We start from the raw sequence: 20,411 nt of genomic DNA, 5'->3' as shown, positions 1-20,411 counted from the left end.
AAATTTTTTTTTCATGTATATTTATTTTTGAGAGAGACAGCAACAGAATGCGAGTGGGTTGGGGCAGAGAGAGAGGGAGGCACAGAATCCGAAGCAGCTCCAGGCTCTGAGCTGTCGACACAGAACCTGAGGTGAGGCTTGAACTCACGAGCTGTGAGATCATGACCTGAGCCAAAGTCAGATGCTCAACCAACTGAGCCACCCGGGCACCCCTGAATTATCAGTTGCATTTCTTAAACAGATGTAGAGCTATTTAGACTTTTTATTTTTCTTGTTAGTTTTGGTAATTAAAAAAATTTTTTTAAACGTTTATTTGTTGTTGAGAGACAGAGAGAGACAGAACGTGAGCAGGGGAGGGGCAGAGAGAGGGAGACACAGAATCCGAAGCAGCTCCAGGCTCCAGGTCGTCAGCACAGAGCGCGACGCGGGGCTCGACTCACAAACCGCGAGATCATGACCTGAGCTGAAGTGAGTCGCTTAACTGACTGAGCCACTCAGGCACCCCAGTTTTGGTAATTTTTATGTTTCAAGGAATGTTTCCATTTTATATAAATGGTCAGATATATTGGCATACACATTAGGATTGCTACATCTTTTTGATGAACTGACACCTTTACCGTCAGGAAATCTCCCTCTTCATCCCTGTTGATGTTCCTTGTTCTGAAATTTGCTTTTCCTGATATTAATATTGCCATTTCAGTTTTCTTTTAACATCTGTATGTCTATCTTTCTCCATCCTTTCACTTTTAAACTATCTGTGTCTTTACATTTAAAATGGGTTTCTTATTGGAGCGTAGATAGTTGTGTTTTGGTCTTTCTTAAAATATGATCTAATAATGTCTACGTTTTAATTGGAGTGTTTGGAACATTTACATTTACTATAAATACTGTGGTTGAGTTTAAATCTCACACCTTGCTATTTTTCTATCTGTTCTTTGTAATCTTTTGCATTAATTTAGTAACTTAAAAAAGTTTTTTTTAAGTTTATTTATTTTGAGAGAGAGAGAGAGAGAAAACAAGGAAGGGGCAGAGAGAGAGGGAGAGACAGAATCCCAAGCTGACTCCACACTACCAGCACAGAGCTTGACGTGGGGCTCAGTCCCACGAACCAAGAGAGCCGAAATCAAGTTGGACACTTAACCAACTGAGCCACCCAGGCGCCCCAAATTTAGTAACTTTTAAAAGTCTATTTGAGGGGCACCTGGCTGGATCAGTCCGTAGAGCATGGAACTCTTGTTCTCGGAGTCATGAATTTGAGCCCAATGTTGGTTGTAGACTTTACTTTAAAAAACATGAGAAAGGGGCACCAAGGTGGCTCAGTCAGTTAAGTGTCCAACTCTTGGTTTCGGCTCAGGTCATGATCTCTTGGTTTTGTCTGAGCGCAGAGCCCACTTGGGATTCTCTCTCTTTACCTCTCTTTCCCCCCTCCCCTGCTCATGCTGTCCCTGTTTCTCTCAAAACAAATAATAATAACTTTAAAAAAATACATGGAAAAAAGCCCATTTGAAAAAGTCTATTTGTCTTTATATTTAAAGGTTATTTTCATTAGTTTTAGAAATCTAGGCTTAAACCTGTACATTATTTTTTTAAATGTTTATTTTTGAGAGAGAGAAAGAGAGTGAGCAAGCAGGGGAGAGGCAGAGAGAGAGGAAACACAGAATCCGAAGCAGGCATCAGGCTCTGAGCTGTCAGCACATAGCCCGACATGGGGCTCGAACCCACGAACTGTGAGCCAAAGTCGGAGGCTCAACTGACCAAGCCACCCAGGTGCCCCAACCTTTAAATATGAAGGCAAACAGACTTTTTCAAATGGACTTTTAAAAATTACTAAATTAAAGGTTATTTTCTCTTGTATAGAATTCTATTTCGGGGCACCTGGGTGGCTCAGTCGGTTAGGTATTTGATTTCAGCTCAAGTCATGATCTCACGGTTGGTTGGTTTGAGCTCCGCACCAGGCTGTCTGCTCTCAGTGCAGAGCCCGCTTTGGATCCTCTTTCTCCTTCCTCTCTGCCCCTCCCCTGCTCCTGCATGCATGAGCGTGCACTCTCTCTCTCTCAAAAACAAACATTGGGGAAAAAAAAGAATTATAGGTTGACAGGTTTTTTTAAGTATTTATTTTTGAGAAAGTGCACAGGTGTGGGGGAGGGGCAGAGAGAGAGAGAGAGAGAGAGAGAGAGAGAGAGAGAGAGACAGAGAATCTGAAGTAGGCTCCTCACTGTAAGTGCAGAGCCCAACTTGGGGCTTGAACTCATGAACCCTGAGATCATGACCTGAGCTGAAGTCAGACGCTTACCTGACTGAGCCACCCAGGTGCCCTGAGAGTTTTGTTTTGTTTTGTTTTGTTTTTTAATTGACTTCTGACTTGCAGAGTTTCTGATAAGAAATTTACACTCATCTTTGTTCCATAAAGTGTCTTTTTATCTGCTGGCTGTTTTTTTTTTTTTTTATGTTTATTTATCTTTTTTAAAAAATTTTTTAATGTTTATTTTTGAGAAAGAGAGACACACACAGAGTGTGAGTGGAGAAGGGGCAGAGAGAGAGAGAGAGAGAGAGAGAGAGAGACAGAAACCAAAGCAGGCTCCAGGCTCTGAGCTGTCAGCACAGAGCCCGACGCGGGGCTCGAACCCACAGACCGCGAGATCATGACCTGAGCTGAAGTTGGACACTTAACTGACTGAGCCACCCAAGAGCCCCTATTTATTTATCTTTGAGAGAGACAGAGAGCAAGAGAGAGAATCCCAAGCAGGCTCCGGGCTGTCAGCACAGAGCCCGACCAGGGCTCAAACTCACGAAACCATGAGATCATGATCTGAGCAGAAATCGAGAGTCAGACGCTTAATGCTTAACTGACTGAACCACCCAGGCACCCTCTTCTGACTGTTTCTAGCATTTTTTTTTTTTTTTTATTACTCATGGCTTTTTAGCAGTTTTGCTATTATGTGTCTTGGTTTTATTTTCTATGTGTTTATCCTGTTTAGGGTTCGTTGAGCTTCTTGGATCTGTGAACTTATGCTTTTCATCAAATTTGCAAATTTTTCTGTCATTTTTTTCAAAAACTATTTTTCCTGGGGCGCCTGGGTGACTCAGTTGGTTAAGCATCTGACTTTGGCTCAGGTCATGATCTCGTGGTTCCTGCTTTTGAGCCCTGCGTCGGGCTCTGTGCTGACGGCTCAGAGCCTGAAGCCTGCTTCGGATTCTGTCTCCCTCTATCTGTCCCTCCCCTGCTCACACTCTGTGTTTCTTTCTCTCTCTCTCTCTCTCTCAAAAAAAAATAATTTTTTTTCCCTACCCCCTTTTCTGGAACTTTAATTACACATCTGCTTGATAGTGTTCTACAGAGGCTAGAAATACTGAAATACTGTTCAGTATTTTTGGTCTTTTTTCTCTCCTTTACATTTTAGATGTTTTGTATTGTTGTATCTTCTAATTCACCAATCATAATTTTCTGTGATACTAAATCTTTTGTTAAACCCATTCGTTAACTTTCTACTCCAGACACGGTGTTTTTCATCTCTGGAAGGGCCATCTGTTGGCATGAGTGCTCCCCCCCCCCCCCCCGCCGGCTCCCCGCTCAGGACAGCACCCAAGTACTTATTCTGTGTGTGTGTCCGATCGTACACTCCTTCTGTGGTGTGTCTTTTTTTTTCTTTTCCTCGACCACCTGGTAGCCCTGAGAATCGAGGGTACTGTTCTGTGCCTCGTATTCCAGGATGTCACCACCTACTGCTTCATTTCCTGTGGTTCTCATCACCAGGCCATATATGGAAAGTCGTGCCTACCCTGTTGTTTTTGCCCCAAGGACGCAGCCGTCTTTCCCCTTCCTTTTGGCGGTGCTGTTCTGTGGGCCTCTGTTGCATGTGTGAACTAGGAGGAAGGACTAGAATTCACGGCCAGAAATCTCGCCATCACAGGTAATAATATATAGTTGGCTCCTTTTTGGCTAATTGATTGACAGCATCCATGAAGGAAAGAGAAAAATAGTATATGAGTCAGGGCTTTACAGTTTGCAGCATAGTTTCATTAACATGATTTTATGTAATCTTTTTATTGTGATGAACTATACAGAACACACAATTTACCATTTTAGCCATTTTTAAGTGTGCAGTTCAGTGGCATTAAGCACACTCACGTTGTCGCACAACCCAAACTGCACTCCGTACCCATTAAACAATCTCCCGGTCCCGTGTCCCCAGCGCCTGGCCATCACCATCCTATTTGCCACCTCTATGAATTTGACTAGTTGGGTACCTCACACAGTGGAAACATAGAATATTGGCCCTTTTGTGTCTAGTTTATTTCACTTGGCATCATGTCTTCATGGTTCGTCCATGTCGTAGCATTTGTCGATTTTCCTTGCTTTTTAAGGAATAATATTCCACTGTATGGATATACCCCATTTTCTTTATCCATTACATCCATTGATGGACGCATGGGCTGTTTCCACCTCTTGGCTATTGTGAATAATGCATAATGCTGCCATGGACACGGGTGTCCAAATATTTGTTCAAGTCCCTGCCTTTAATTCTTTAGTGTATCTACTCAGAATTGGAATTCTTGGCCAATAGGATAATGTTATGTCTAATTTTTGAGGAACTGCTATCCCGTCTCCACAGTCGCCGTACCATTTTACGTTCCCACCACCAACACGCAAGAGTTCTGGTCTCTGCACATCCTCACCGGTACTCATTTATCTTTACGGCTGCTTGGTGAGGAGTGTGGACAACATTCTCTCCATTTCACAGCTGAGACCATTGAGGTCGAGTTACTTGCCTAAGGTTACAGACTGGTGAGTTGTCTCCATAGTTATTAGTCCAAACCTTTTGATTTTTTTAAATGTTTATTTTATTTTATTTTATTTTTCAACGTTTATTTATTTTTGGGACAGAGAGAGACAGAGCATGAACGGGGGAGGGGCAGAGAGAGAGGGAGACACAGAATCGGAAACAGGCTCCAGGCTCTGAGCCATCAGCCCAGAGCCCGACGCGGGGCTCGAACTCACGGACCGCGAGATCGTGACCTGGCTGAAGTCGGACGCTTAACTGACTGCGCCACCCAGGTGCCCCTTAAATGTTTATTTTTGAGGGAGACAGACAGAGAGAGAAAGAGAGAGAGAGAGAGAGAGAGAGAGAGGGAGACCTTGAGTGGGGGAGGGGCAGTGAGAGGGGGACAGAGGATCTGAAGTGGGCTCTGTGCTGTCCGAGCAGAGCCCAATGCGAGTCTCGAACTCATGAACCGTGAGATCATGATCTGAGCCGAAGTCAGACGCTTAACCAACTGAGCCAGCCAGTTGCCCCCAAACCTTTTGATATTTCTTTTTTGAAATACAACTGGCATGTAGCACTGTGTCAGTTTGAGGTGGGCAATGCGTTGATTTGCTACACTTTCTTATTGTGATATGATTACCACCATTTTAGTTAACACCTCTTATGTCACATAATTATTTGTTTCTTTGTGGTGGGAGCAATTCAGAGCCAGCCTATCGGTGCCTTTGAAGTTGATAATACAGAATTGTTGACTATAATCACCGCGCTGTGCATTAGGTCTCCAGGACGCGTGCGTCTGCTAGTTCCAAGTTTATAGCCTTAAACAGCAGATGCCCCAAGTCTGTCCACCCCTGGGCTTCTGGTAACCATCATTTATTTGACTCTGTTTTTACACATCTGACTTTTTTGAGATTCCCCACATAACGGAGAGCCTGCAGTATTTGTCTCCCTCTGTGTGACTTACCTCACTCAGCATAACGCCCTTCAGGGCCACCGATGTTATAACAAATGGCAGGATTTCCTTCTTTCTCAAGGCGGGATACCACCCCGTTGGTACCTATCCCAGGCCTCCTCGACGCGTTCATCTGTTGGCACTTGTCTCCCAAACCTTTTGATTTTATGGTTTACTTTGGCTGTCGCTTCATTTTGGTTTTTTTGTTTTGGTTCTTCCTTCTTCTGTCTCCAGGGGTTGTCACACACAGGAGGCCTTCAGTGCTTCGTAAATGGGCAATGGCTGAGCTGAGGTTTAGGGTTTTAGCTGGGAGATGTTATCTGCTGCTTTTTCTCCCTTCTGGGTTAATTTCGGCATAGCCAGGAAGCAGGATGACAAATTTCCCTCTCAAAAATGTCAGGCTTAGGTAAAATCATTGTATCACTATCGAGCATTTATGAAGTACATTATTCACTTTTTTCTACCCCTCTCTCTCTATTTTTAAGGATTGTATTATTAAGTTATCTCTGCACCCAGCGCGGGGCTCGAACTCACAACACTGAGATCAGGAGTCTTACACTTCACCGACTGAGCCAGCCAGGAGCCCTTCTATCTGTATTTTTAATAAAAGACTCCGGCGATCTTAGAGGTCTGTTTCTTCCACCGAGTAGAAACTCACATGCAACCCAAGGGAGCCCCGCTTCTCCTGGGACAGACTTTGCCCAAATCTGCACCTGACAACAGGTCTTCCTCTCAATGATCCCGCAGACCCACTCTTTCTGACTTTCCAGGCCTCCCGCCTGCCCACTCAACACCCCTGGAACTTCAGGTGGGGCCCTTGGGAGGCGGCTCGAAAGAGCACTGTCCCTCCGGCTGGTCTGTGGCCTCCTTTTTAATTGAGATCTAATTCACATATCGTAAAATTCACCCTTTGAAAGCTTACAATTCGGTGGTTTTTAGTACTTTCAGGGCTGTGCAGCCATCATCACAGTCTAATTCCAGAACATTTTCATCACCCCGAAAAGAAACCCTGTACCCATCAAGAGTCTCTCCTCATTCTCCCCTTTCCTCAGCCCCTGGCAAGCACTGCTCTACTCTCTTTCTGTGTGGATTTGCCTGTTTGAAACATCTCATTTAAATAGAACCATATAGTATGTCGTCTTTTGTGTCTGGCTCCTTTCACTGAGCACGTCAGCCAGGTTGTTGTGTAAATCCCTCCTTCCTTGCTTCCAGGGGCTGGATCCTATTCCGTTGGATGGACATTTGAATTGCTTATTTTTTCAGCCTTTATGAATAATGCTGCCATGGACATTTGGGCACACATTTTTGTGTGAACGTATGTTTTCAGTTTTCTTGGGTATATAACAAGGAGAGGAATTGCTAGGTCATATCGTAACTCTGTATGTAACTACTTCTTATGTTATGGACAGACATTTACTGAGATAAATTTTCTGCAGTGTATAAATCATTCCTACGCATACAGGTATTTAACTTTTTAGAGGAACTGCTACAGTTTTCCAAAGTGGCTGCACCATTCTCCACCCCACCAGCGGTGGGTGAGATTCCACTTTCTCCACATCCTCGCCAGCACTGGTTATTGTCTATTTTCGATTATGGCCATTCTAGTGGGTGTGAAGTGGCATCTCATTGTAGTTTCGATTTATTTGTGTTTCCCTAATTACTAATGACGTTGGGTATCTTTTTGTTGTCGAGAACTGACCTCTGTGCTCCTGCTCCGGAGCCGAAATAGAACACGAAGACCGTTTGGTGATAAAGAGCAACGATAATTGTATTACTTTGCCAGGCAGGAGAGGTTGCCACAGGCTGATGTCTTCAAAACTGTAGACCAGGGGCACCCGGCTGGCTCAGTCAGTGGTGGAACGGGCGACTCTTGATCTTGGGGTTGTGAGTTCAAGCCCCACAATGGGTATGGAAACTGCTTTAAAAAAAAAGAAGAAAAAAGAAAAACTGTAGAGCCGCCTGGGGTGAAAGGCTGAAGGGTTTTATAGGAAAACACAGGATCTAGGCTGTTTTGATAAGAATCTGGTATGTGCTGCCAGCCACGATCCTTCGTCATGTCTTCAAGGTGGTCTCATGACCAGCCCTGGCAACAGCTGTCTGAATCTTGTTACTAAGTATACATTGAGGTCACCGAGATGTCTATATTGATAAGGAGTTCCTGGAACAAAGGATTCTACAGAACAACAAGTGAAGGTGGAGGAGGAGGCTTCAAAAATGAAGAAGAGAAAAATTCCTCAGTTTCAAGTCAGCCTTTTGCTGAAGCATTAGCGTGTCTATCTTTATGTCTATGCATCTGTACTTTTTAAAAAGTTTTTATTTTTAAGTAATCTCTACACCCAACATGGGGCTTGAACTCACAGCCCTGAGATCGAGAGTTGCATGCTCTACTGACTGAGCCAGCCAGGCGCCCCAACACTTGTACTTTTATAGCCGTTTCCTTTTCATGTGCTTATTACCCATTTGTATCTCATCTTTGGGGAAACATCTATTCAAATCTGGTGCCCATTTTTTCATTGGGTTATGTATCTTTTTTATTGTGGAGTATGAGAGGTTTTTTTTTTTTTTTTAAGATGATACATCATGATGATTCCATTTTTTATTTTATTATTTTATTTTTTTAACTTTTATTTAGTTTTGAGACAGAGACAGAGCATGAACTGGGGAGGAGCAGAGAGAGAGGGAGACACAGAATCTGAAACAGGCTCCAGGCTCTGAGCTGTCAGCACAGAGCCCGACGCGGGGCTTGAACTCACGGACCATGAGATCATGACCTGAGCCGAAGTTGGACGCCCAACTGACCGAGCCACCCAGGCGCCCCATGATGATTCCATTTTTTAAAGTTTATTTATTTTGAGAGAGAGAGAGAGAGAGCGAGAGAGAGCGAGCAGGGGAGGGACGGGGGGGGGGGGAGAGAATCCCAAGTAGGCTCCACGCTGTCAGTGCAGAGCCCAAAGTGGGGCTTGAACTAATCACTTGTGAGATCATGACCTGAGCTGAAACCAAGAGAGTTGGACGCTTAACCAGCTGAGCCACCCAGGCGCCCCTTGGTATCAGAGTTTTTATATAGTCCAGATACACAGACCCTTATCAGATAGAATTTGCAAATACATTATCCCATTCCATGGGAGTGTCTTTTCACTTTCCTGATACTATCCTTTGATGTACAAGAGTTTCAAATTATGTTCAAGTCCAATTTTTTTCCTGGTTGCTTGTGCTTTAATTTAGGTAATTGTTGACTAATCCAAGGTTATGAAGACTTATACCTGTTTTCTTCTATGACTTTTGTAGGTTTGGCTGTTACATTTAGGTCTATGATGTATTTTGAGTTAATTTTTGTATTTGGCATGAGGTAGAGGTCCAACTTCTTTCTTTTACACTGTGGGTCTCCCATTGTCCCAGCACCATTTGTTGAAAAGACTGTTCCTTCTGCATTGACTTCTCCTGGCACTCTTGCCAAAACTCAACTGAAATATTTGGGTTTATTTCTGGACTCTGTTCCATTGATCTAAATGTCTGTCCTTATGCTACTACTGTTATCTTAACAACTTTGGATTTGTAGTTTATTTTGTATTAAAATTTTTTACAGTGAAAAAATTTAAATTTGGCCAGTTGGACTCAGTTTAGATGATCCCAATTTTGTTGGCAATATCCAAAGCATCCTCCTAGTCAGGAGCCATTCGAACATATGCCGTCTTCTCTCTGCCGGGCCTGATCAGGGTGTTGGCCTTGGCCACATCAGTGTCATAGAGCTTCTTCACAGCCTGTTTGATCTGGTGCTTGTTGGCCTTAACATCCACAATGAACACAAGTGTATTGTTGTCTTCTATTTTCTTCATATCTGACTCGGTAGTCAGGGGGAACTTGATGATGGCATAGTGCTCAAGCTGGTTTCTCCTAGGGGGCCTCTTTCCAGGATATTTGGGCTGCCCTAGGAGACGCAGTGTCTTGGGCCATAGGAATGTGGGTGATGTGCGGATCTTCTTTTTTTGTTTTAAAGTGTATTTTTTTTTAACGATCTCTACCCCCAATGTGGGGCTTGAACTTATAACCCCAAGATCAGGAGTTGCGTGCTCTTCCGATTGAGCCAGACAGGAGCCCCGGATCATCATCATCATCTCCTCCTCCTCCTCCTCCTCCTCCTCCTTCTTCTTCTTCTTCTTCTTCTTCTTCTTTTTGGTGACTGTGGACGTCTCTCAGCACCACTTTCTTGGCATTCAAAGCCTGTGCTTTCAGTTCAGCTTTGGGAGGGGCAGGGGCTTCCTTCTTTGCCTTTAGCGCAATCTTCGTGAAATGTAGATTTGTAGTTTAAATTTGAAATTTGGAAGTATGAGTCCTCCAAATTTATACTTCTTTTTCAAGATTGTTTTGGCTATTTGGCTCCTTTGCATTTCCATATACAATTTAGGATCGGCATCTCAGTGTCTTCCAAGGAAAAAGAAAAAAGCCAGCAGATAATTTGGTACGGGTTGCATTGAATCTCTAGATGGGTTTGGAGCGTAACCTTTGCCCAGCATTAGTGAGGTCTTCCCAGTCTTCTGATCCATGAACGATGGTTTTTTTTTTTTTTTTTTTTTTTTTTTTTTCAGTTTTCAGTGTACAAATCTTACACCTCTTTTGTTAACTTTATTCTTAAACGTTTTATTACTTTTGATACTGGTCTATGCTCTTTAACCAGGGTGACCTCATCACGAACGTAGCATTCCAGGACACCATCCATCTGGTTGTAAAAGAAGTCTGGGGAACTTATCTTTACGATTCCTTGTTCCCTGCATCCCCTCTGCTGCCCTCCCCCCTCAGGTTTTAGTCTGTATGTTGCATTTGCTTGGAACGGGGCCCCTGTGTCGTATGTAGTTAATTTGATGCCATCATTAGGGCTTCTCCCTATTAAGGGGGATGAATGATACGGAGAAGAGAGGCTTTGGAGCTCCACAGACCTTTGACTCTGGGAAGCTATTTACTGGCTGTGTGACCTTGAGCGACTTGTCACTTTTCCTTTGTCTGTTGGGGCTGTGTGTAAGCAAGGTAAATGGAAGCACCTGGAACACTACTCGCCCCCATTGGGTCCACTTCCTAGACTGATGTGTTATTAACAGCCCAGACAGAGACTTGGGCCTTTCAGCTCTTCCCAACTTTTTGTGGTGAGAATATTCAAACACAGAAACATTGAAATCAGCTTCTTGTATTCCTGATTCTGGATTCATCCTTATCTACCCCCCTAACACTGACCCTGGCCTGGGGAAGGACAGCTTTCCCCCCTTCCCGCTTATTTCCGCCCCTACTCCCTCTTTACAACATTGTAGTGAAAATGATTGAACACTTCAACCCAGCTGCCCTTAGCTAGAGGCTAGTATTTACTGCTTGGAAATAGCTTAGAATTCTGAGTTATTTCCCTGTTGGGGGCTCCGATTAATCCTGGGCGCCTAGAACTAGGGAGAAAACGGGTGGGCGGGGGTCTTTCTGTAGCAGGTGTGTCCACCCTCTTCTGTAATCTGGTGTCAAGTGGACCTTGAAGCTGTTTTTCCAACAGGGTCGGATTCTTCTCTCTCCTTACTCATCCTCCACCTTTTCCATCTTCCTTCCAAGATTGGTTTTTAAATTTTCTTTTAGTATCGCATGTATTGTAAACTGTACACCACCACACAGGGGCTCGGCCTTGGGACCCTGTGTGATTAAGTCGCATCTCTACCGACTGAACCAGCCAGGCAGGCGCCCTTCCAAGATCCATTTTAAGTACTATCCTTTCCAGACTTTCCCATCAGCAGGTTTTGCCGACTCGCACCTGTTCCCTGCTTGTACCATCAACGCTTTCTACTTTTATCCCCCTTAAGCATCTTTTTTTCTTGCAGGGCTGCGTCCTGTCCTTGTGTGCCATCCTGCCTGGCACAGAACGGAGGTGCTCCAGGTGTATCTGCTGGACCACCGAGCCAAGGCAGGTAGGTGCGTGACATTTTCTGGAGTGGTCTCTGGTTAATGCTCAGCGCGCGAGTTCATCTCACATCGAGATGCTGGTTGTTTTTGTTGAGACAATATAAAATAGAATAGGTGTTTGAATTAAGCTCCTCGAAGATCTTTCTTTAGTCCTTAGTGGACTGTGGTAAAGCTCTACGACAAAAACAAGGACTGCCCGATGACGCCAAAGCAGCTAACAGTATTCTGCTTTTTAAGTTTCTAACGATTTAGTTGGAGACCTCTTCATTCTGTAAACACCTAGCGCGATACTGGACTCATTGTTGTAATCTCTTAGGTTTCCAGATTTTATTTCCACACATTTTCCTGTCTTACGTCCTCACCCCGCGTCCCCTCTCATTGACTTCCTGGTTAGCAGGTAGCAAAACCAAAGTGTAACAGAGGGTAAGCACTTATGTCGCCCAAGGCCAAGTGCTGTTTTCTCAAGGAGCTACTTCTGACTTAGGTATGATCCAGCTGAGGTGCTCACTCTTATCCCTGTAAGGTCCTATGTCAAGCTGTGAAAAGCTAATGAATATCAATTAAAATTGGTGAAATTGACATTTAGCTGGTATTTGGTTTTTCCCCTGAACTTTGGATAAATTTACCAAAATCTGTTTGTGAATTCACTTTATGTAATAGTGTAGGAAGGCTGCAAACTAGTGCTTTTGTTTTTTCCTCTGAACCCCACGTACCAGACATTGAATCAGATCAATGTGTGCTAAGACAAAGATGTGATGGCAAGAAGTGAAACAAGGTCAGGTATCTGTCTCACACAGTTTATTTAACAATAGGTAATAAGAAATCAAATTTAACAGTCTATACAGTGATCCAAAGTTCATATTTATAAGTAATCAACTTTAATTGCATGATTTACAACAGTTGAGGGTTTTTGCTTTCTATTTTCAAGTTTTACAGAAAGTGTTTGTGTGTGTGTGTGTGTGTGTGTGTGTGTGTGTGTATGTGTGTATGGGGGGGGTGGGGGCAGGGTAAGGAGGAAGAAAGCAAGCAAAGAAGAAACCCCAGGGATATTTTGCATGTTAAAATCATCCCGCTGGAATCGTTTCTTACCCTCTTTTTAATTTTTTCCTTTGTTAGATGTAAAAATAACGAAAAAAATTCTTTCAAGAAACAGAACCACAATATATAATACATCAATTTGGCAGCTGCCCCTGTATATTTTGAAAAAGTCATTTTTCTCTCTACATGTACAAATTATTTTAATACTTGAAGTTTTTACGCTCAGACTTACGGAATAGAAAATTTTCTGGAGCACAAAAGTTGACTTGAGGGGAGGAAAGGAGTTTTTTTTTTGTTTTTGTTTTTTTTTTTTTACATTTTTAAAAGAATGAACATCTTTGCACCCAGAGAAAAAAAAATTGGTATTTTAATATATATTTATATATATTTATATATATATAGAATGTAATTTTAAAGTAACATTAACCCCTTTTGTCCTCTGGTTTTAGAAATGTTCTAACTCTTCCATAAAGTGAGGAAAATAGGGAAAAATGTCAACCATCTGCACCAGTAAATAATAACTATTAATATTACATATTTTCATTAATTTAAAAAAAATAATAAAACCTATTGGAGGTGCAAGGCAGGAGCATATGGTTGGCTTCACGGACCTCAGCCTCCTCCCAGTGCACACTTGAACCACACACACAAGGGGGGAAAAAAAGGCTGGTGGGAAACCAGCCATAACAAAAATATATTCTTTGTATTCTATCATCCCTCAGGTTCATCTCGCATGTTTGCTTTAAACCACAAACAGCTACTGCACAGTTCTTATGTGTTCCACGGAAAATTGTCTTTTAGGCTAAGAAAGATTCAAAAAAATTGTTTTCAGTACAAAAAGTCTTGTTAAGAGAAAATAATTTTTTTGCTCCCAAAATACTACAAGGTGTCTCTAGTGTATGTCTAGTGTACTCTGTGAGAGGTTTGAATTCAAGTCTGAGTTATCGGTGCTGAGTCCCAGGTCCGTGGCGCTTGCACCATGGAGGTTTGCCATGCCTGGATTGCTAGCGAGCTGAGAAAGCATTGAACTCTGGTCCGGGCTGGCAAAATGCCCTTGTTCCATGGGGTTGGCCTGGGCAGCTACCAGTCCAGGATGTGGAGAACTGGTCTGTGGGGACACGTGGTGTGGAGAAGGCTGAGGCTGCATCCTCGGGGAAGGGCTGGAGTGGGGGGGCTGGGACTGTGGCCGCGGAGAAGGGACAGGCTGGGGTGAACGCACTTGATTGGAGAGAGAAGAAGGGATCTGCTGGCCTTGGAGGTGTGGGGACTGAGCCTGGTTTGGGAGCATATGCTGTTGGGGGCTCATGGGGTTGGGCTGAGCGGGGGACCCCATCTGTTGCTGGAGGAGTCGCTGCTGATACGCCTGCAGACTGGCTCCTGCCTCGGCTCCCAAGGCCTGGGGGAGCTGGCCCATCGGTCCCATGTTCCCTTGTTGCATCTGTTGCATGTGATGCTGCATCCGCTGCTGCTGCTGCTGCTGCTGCTGCGGTGGGGGGTAGCCAACTCCCTGGGGTTGCTGGAACTGGTTGTGGTTGGCCATTCCAGGGCCGATTCCGGGCCCGGCTCCCTGCTGCTGCTGCTGCTGCTGCTGCATCATCTGCTGCCGTCTCAAGAGGTCTCGGAACTGTGAAGGCATGGCGTTGTGATTCATGTTCATCTGCTGAGCCTGGGGGCTCATCCCTCCCATGGGTGGCTGGAGCTGCTGCTGCGGTGGCTGCTGCTGCGGCAGGCCGGCCCTCTGGACGCCTGCCTGCATGGGGTTCATGTTCGGCATGGCCGGATTAGAGTGGACGCCCTGCTGGCCCGGCATGGTAGGTGGCTGCAGCCCCGGCTGGCCCTGGGGCATGCCAGGCTGCCCGGGGAGGGGCTGTTGGTTAGAGTTGGCATACTTGGCAGCCCGCTGCTTGATGAACGCGGCCAACAGCTGGGGGTTGGCGTGAAGGATACTAAGCACCTGTTGCTGCTGTAGGGGAGAGCTGGGAGACCTGAGAGTCCGCAAAAGGTTTTGTAAGGCTTGTTGAGACACAGTGCCTGGTTTGAGAGGGCTCACGCCTACCTGGCCCAGTCCCGGTTGGGGAGCCATATTCAAGGGCTGACCGTGCTGGGCCACTGACATCATGGCCGGCCTCGGCATCCCGGGCTGTAGTTGCTGGGGTTGAGGCAAGCCTCCTTGGGCCCACGGCGGCTGTTGCTGCATGCCCGTGGGCCCCATCCCTGGCTCCAAATGCCCACTGGGACCTCTGGCCATGGGGGGTGGGTTCATACCCATGGGGGCCATCGGAGTCATCTGGGGCATCTGGTGCTGGATTGGCCTCTGAAAAATTTGCACGTGGGCCATCTGGCGCTGCGTCTCAGCCGCCCTCTGAATCTGCATTGCCATTTCCACTGCCGCAGGTGGGGGCCCCGGAAGGGGTGGCTGAGCAGTCTGAGGGGGGGTCGGAGGGGTCACCTGGCCCGCCGCCTTACCCTGGGAGACAGGGCCAGGAGCCTGAGTCCTAGGCAAGTAGGGTGGCATGCTGTTGGGAGGGGTAGGCTGGGGCTGAGAGGGGGGCTGGGGCTGGGGCGTCTGCGGGGTGGTGGGCTGCTGGCCGGTGGGCGTGGTGGGCGTGGCGGGAGTCGGGGAGGGCAGGCCTTGTTGCTGCCCCACCACGCCGGTCCGCTGCATGCTGGCCATCCTCCTGCGGAGCATCTGGGCCTGCTGCAGCCGGTGCTGCAGCTGCTGCTGCCGGAGCTTTTGCTTGATGTTGAGGCAGAAGGGCACCGGGCACTTGTTCTCCTGGCAGTGCTTGGCGTGGTAGCAGCACAGGGCGATGAGCTGCTTGCAGATGGGGCAGCCTCCGTTGGTTTTCCGCTTGCAGCCCTTGGTGTGCTGCACGACCCGCTTCATCTTCTGGCAGGACGGCAGCGAGCAGTTGGCGTTGCGGCACTGGCAGGCGTGCACCAGGGACTGGATGCAGCGCTGGATGCTCAGGCGGCGAGAGTCTCCTGGGCTCTGGGTGGCCGCGGCCTGCTGGCTGTTGCTCTCGTCATCTAGGCCGAGACCTAGTTTCTCCATTTTGTGGTCATGGTTTTTAGTGTTATAGCAGGTGATACACAAATCATAATCCTGGGGGAGAAACAGGCACAGTCAACTCTCCAAGATTTAAGTCATTCAGAAACATTGCATGTATTCTGCTGGGGTCCCAAAGGCCCCTTTGAGAAAGACTCTTCAGCTCTACCCTGAAAATCCGAGAAGCAGGCCCGTCCCACTCTGCGCTACTTTTCACCCCTGGCACTGAGCGCAGACCTGTGTGACATGTGTAGGCACTGCCTCTCAGGAACCCAGAACACCCCAGCACCCTCTGCTCCCCACCCCTGGGGCCTACCTCGCACACGGTGCAGTGCCAGCGCGTCTCCACGTGGTGCTTGCACTCGTTGCACGTGTAGACAAAGCGGTCCTGGCTCTGGGTGTGCAGCTCCACCAGCATACACATGGTGGACCACTGGGCTCTGCGCAGTGAAGAGAACTCCAGGTGCTTGTCCCTGGCGAGGGTAAGGAAGGCATCCCGCCCATCCATCAGATCGCAGGGGATGAGGGGGTCAGGGTCAACAATGGGAGGCAGGGAGTTGGCGGCAGGGCCGGCGATGAGACGGATCACAAAGAAGACCTGTGAAGCAGACAACCTCAGTCTGACTCTGGAACAAGAGTGCTGCGTGGCACCAGGCCAACGGCAGCAAACAGGGGAGTCGAGCTGAATGCCCGTGAGGCCGGGGCCACTGGAAGAGCTTACAATCACACAAGGTCCCACGATATAGCCCTTGCTTTCTCGTGCTCACAAGCCTCTCGTCTCTTCTCTGAGAACGACTACAATGGGCCTGAAATCGACAGCTTGTTACCTTCTCGTTAATAATCCCTTCAAAACAAGAAGGGTCTGGGGCAAGCACAGTGCACGGACAGTGCACATTTTGCCCCAAAGTGGTCTACTCTAAGACCGAATCCATGGTTGGACCTGAATCAAGAGGGAACAAGTCAGACAAATCCAAATTGAGGGACATCCCACGAAACACTTTTTGGCCTTGACTTATAACAAACGGCCATGTTATGAAACAAAAGAAAGCCAGGAACCGAGACGTGGCAGCTCAACCTGACACACAATCCTTAACTGGAGCGGAAGGGCCAGACATTAGATGGTGGCACTGGGGGAAGTCTCCTGAGTGTGAAGCCACAGTGTGGTTAAGCAAAGAAGGTCTTCTTCCTTAGCTTGAATGGGGTAAAGAAAAGATGTAGCAAAACACGAACAATTGGTGAATCTCAGCGAGGGCTATGGCAGGGGGTCCACTATGCAACTCTCCGCAAGTTTGAAATGTTAAAAAGTTGGTGGGGATGGGAAAGAAAAAACAAAACAAAACAAAACCTTCTTAGCTCTTGCTGCAGAAACAGCAAAAGTTTTGTTCATTAAATTCTGAAAGGATCCAATCACCATGAACTACTATAACCATTAGTGTAAAGGCTGCAACAGGAAGCTGATATTGTAGGTCTATTTTACATTAACTAGTCTCTAAATGTGAAACCTCATTACACTGAAAAATGTACCTTTAAGAGATCAGGACCTTGTGAGCAACTGTGGTACTGGACACTATATTCTACCAGTTTCCCAGAGACCAGCGAACTGGCAGTAACACTTGTAATATACTTGGGCAGCAGTGTTTGCATAAAACAAGAGCCTTAAGACACATTTCCAGAAAAAGAACATACAGCAAGAGAGCACACTTAGTAGAGACACATCTCAAACAGATGCCAAAAGTTAAAAGCATCAAAGGACCTTGACGTGTGCTAGACCTTGTAATATTGTGGCTCAAAGAAAGCATTCAAAGCGAGGAAGAGCATTTTGAAAATGTGACGCACAGGAAAGCATTGAATCTAACAAGTGGGGAATGCCTGTAATAAATCACTCAAAACAGAGGCAAATAAAACCATCTGGTGACTCCCTTGGAAATCTTTACTATGGCCAACCTTCCAGTAACGATCATGATTACTTCCATTGTATGTTACCCTCCAGCTAAGACAACAAACCCAAGTTGACGACCTCAGACTCTAATTCCCACTATTTACATCTTCAGAGTAAATAAAATCATAGACTACATCCACAACTTAAGTCAAACGTATTACAATGTACTCTAAGGGTACTTCCCAACTATCCTGTTATGCTAGAATCTTGTGACACAAAATATTGCTTGAAATAGTAACTATTAATGGTTGAGAATATCAAATGAGGCACCCACTAGAACTCAGAAGTCCTGATGGTTACAAACAGAGTTGGATAGGGGGGTGCCTGGGTGGCTCAGCTGGTTAAGTGTCCGACTTCAGCTCAGGTCATGATCTCATAGTTCCTGAGTTTGAGTCCTATGTCGGGCTCTCTGCTGTCATCAGAGCCCACTTCAGATCCTCTGTCTCCACCCTCTCTTTGCCCCTCTCCCACTCATGCTCTCTCTCAAAAACAAACAAACGAACAAAAAAACCCCAGACAGGCTATGCTTATGCTTTTAATGTATGAGGCATGATCCAAAGCCATCAAGATTTCTAACACAGCTGCAAATCAAAGCATCCGTATCACTTCCTGTTCTTACCTCCTATTCCAGCTAGCCTCTTTTCTTCCTTCTTACTCCTCGGATGATTTCTTTCTTCTGAATTTCAAATGGTCTGTTGTGCTCGTGTTTAATGCCAACCATGGTAGGCAGTGTTTCAGAACCCCTGCCCTGCTTTTCTTCCCCAAATGGCCACACCTTACCTCTTTGTGTTTTTCCATTGTGGCATACAGCTTCTGCGAGAGGTCGTTGGACACATTGGGCATGCCTGGCTTCTTCTTGTTGCCCCTACTGAGGCTGCTCTTGTTTTTGCTGGTTTTCTTATTATTTTTCTTTTTAGCATTTTTGCTGTCTCCCTTTGTCACCTGCAGGTTAACAGAGGGGACAAGAAAATGTTAACATTTTTGTTAAGAAGTGATTTGAATAATACTAATGGTAGAAGGATCCTCCTTTTCTTTGACACTAGAGATTCTAATCTTATGCCTTCTGCCAACTTTTACACGTACCCTATTTTTTAAGCTGTTACTTACGGTGAACTAAAGTTTATTAAAGTTTTTGTACTAATTTTCTCCCAGTGAAGAATCCCTACACTAAGATCCCTCAATAAGGCAATGGCAGTCTTAGCTTTTTGACAAGAGCCTCACAGTTTGTGGAGACCCCTGAGATCTATCCATCCTATTCCAGAATTGAGGACAGGGAACAAGGAGTAGCAGTGTGGGATACTGAAGAATACACTGGAAGCAGGGAGCCAAACACCTTGGTTTCATTTCCTTCCACTCACATTCTAGAATTTTATGAGTCTACTGTAAAAAATAAAACAACAGCTTGAAAAGACAACTCAAACTACAAGGCTATGAAGAGTTCAACAGGCTACTTAAAGGGTGACTTTAGTAGTTTGGACTCAACGAAGACCATTCTAGCTACGCTATGGAGAAATAACTGACCAGGAAAATCTCAGATGGTCCTCTGACAAAAGCCAGGTCGTGTATGGACGACTGGCAAACTCTGGCCCAGGCCTGTTTTCATATGGCTAAGAACGGTATGTACATGTATAAAGTAGTGTTAAAAAAAAAAAAAGCCCCAAATATTCACGATCAGGATCTTTACAGGAAGTACTTTGCCACCCCCTGTTCTATATAGGTGATTCTTCTATCAGTTTTTCAGGGTTCCCTTCCTTCTGTTTTCCATTACCAGAAATCCAAGGTTCCATTTTAAAAGGGGGGGAGGGCAACATCTGATGTTAAAAAGGTTTAAAACCATGGAAAGAGAACATTAGTAACTTATCTAAGCCAATTATTTCTTGACCAATTTAAGGAGCTCTTTCACACCTGAGAGCTTTAGACCTGGTCAAAACTTGAAGCCTGCTCCTGATTACTCATGAGAATCAAGGCAGAAGCTGGAAAGAAAATGCAAAGCCCTTACATCTGTGCTTTCATTGCTGGTGTTTTCTTCTCTCTTTCTCTCTTCCTCCTCCTGTTCCAGTTCTTTAATGCTCTCTTCCAGAACATTGGGCCAGAAATCACCCTCAAAGTAAGGCAACTCCTTTGCACTTGTTAATCGATCTTCAGTAGCTTGTTTAAAAATATCCTGTGAAAATACCCAGGTACAAGTAGTTTTTTTTAAAAAAAGCATTTACCATACAAAAACAGTCATGGCTAATGGACACAAGAAACATGAAAGATTAAAATGTCATCTGAAAGAAAGGTGGCAGAGATTTTACACCTAAGCCCCATGGCCCGAGGAGACATTCAGTCATAAACAATGAAAAATCATGGTCTGCAGTCAGTATTTCTGGTTTTGTCTTTCCTCTTTGCCTGTGAGGACAGGGAGATTACCTGCCTTTATACAAAGTAGGAAATTATCCTGCTAGGACCAATGGCAGAGGCAGAGGCATCATCAATCACACTGTGGCCTTTACTACTCCTGATAACACAAGACACTGTAATGTGAGGAATGCCTGCCTTATACCCATCCCCCACCTCCTGAGAAATGTGTTCAAAACAACCTAAACTACAAATACTGGAAACTGCATGGCTACAGACCCGCTCTCTATGCTGCTCGGGAAACAACCAGTTGGTGCTTTTCTCCCCAGGAGTTAACAACAGATAAGAAACTTATCTGTTCAAGTTCTTATCGTGAGATGCTCTCTAATCATGAATGGCTAA

General features: G+C 45.4%; 1 protein-coding gene and 1 long non-coding RNA gene across 8 annotated transcripts in view; one reads left to right on the top strand and one right to left on the bottom strand.

Annotated features, from left to right (window-relative positions):
- LOC105260771 overlaps positions 1 to 20,411 on the top strand; it is an 80,611-nt gene that overhangs the window by 42,976 nt on the left and 17,224 nt on the right. For all 5 annotated transcript variants that reach the window (XR_006601145.1, XR_006601144.1, XR_006601146.1 and 2 more), the window contains one exon: positions 11,562 to 11,648. This is a non-coding gene — a long non-coding RNA (uncharacterized LOC105260771). The remainder of the gene's footprint in view (positions 1 to 11,561; positions 11,649 to 20,411) is intronic.
- Positions 12,427 to 20,411, bottom strand: part of EP300 (E1A binding protein p300) — an 80,873-nt gene continuing 72,888 nt past the window's right edge. For all 3 annotated transcript variants that reach the window (XM_045062432.1, XM_045062431.1, XM_003989288.6), the window contains 4 exons: positions 19,669 to 19,833; positions 18,450 to 18,611; positions 16,047 to 16,328; positions 12,427 to 15,787 (listed from right to left, as the gene is read on the bottom strand). In XM_045062432.1, coding sequence (XP_044918367.1) covers positions 13,574 to 15,787; positions 16,047 to 16,328; positions 18,450 to 18,611; positions 19,669 to 19,833 — 2,823 coding nt within the window. In that variant the 3' untranslated portion in view covers positions 12,427 to 13,573. The remainder of the gene's footprint in view (positions 15,788 to 16,046; positions 16,329 to 18,449; positions 18,612 to 19,668; positions 19,834 to 20,411) is intronic.

Source organism: Felis catus, chromosome B4 (genome assembly GCF_018350175.1).
Source record: "Felis catus isolate Fca126 chromosome B4, F.catus_Fca126_mat1.0, whole genome shotgun sequence".
NCBI classification, from domain to species: domain Eukaryota; kingdom Metazoa; phylum Chordata; class Mammalia; order Carnivora; family Felidae; genus Felis; species Felis catus.
This window is presented reverse-complemented; position numbering and strand designations above follow the sequence as displayed.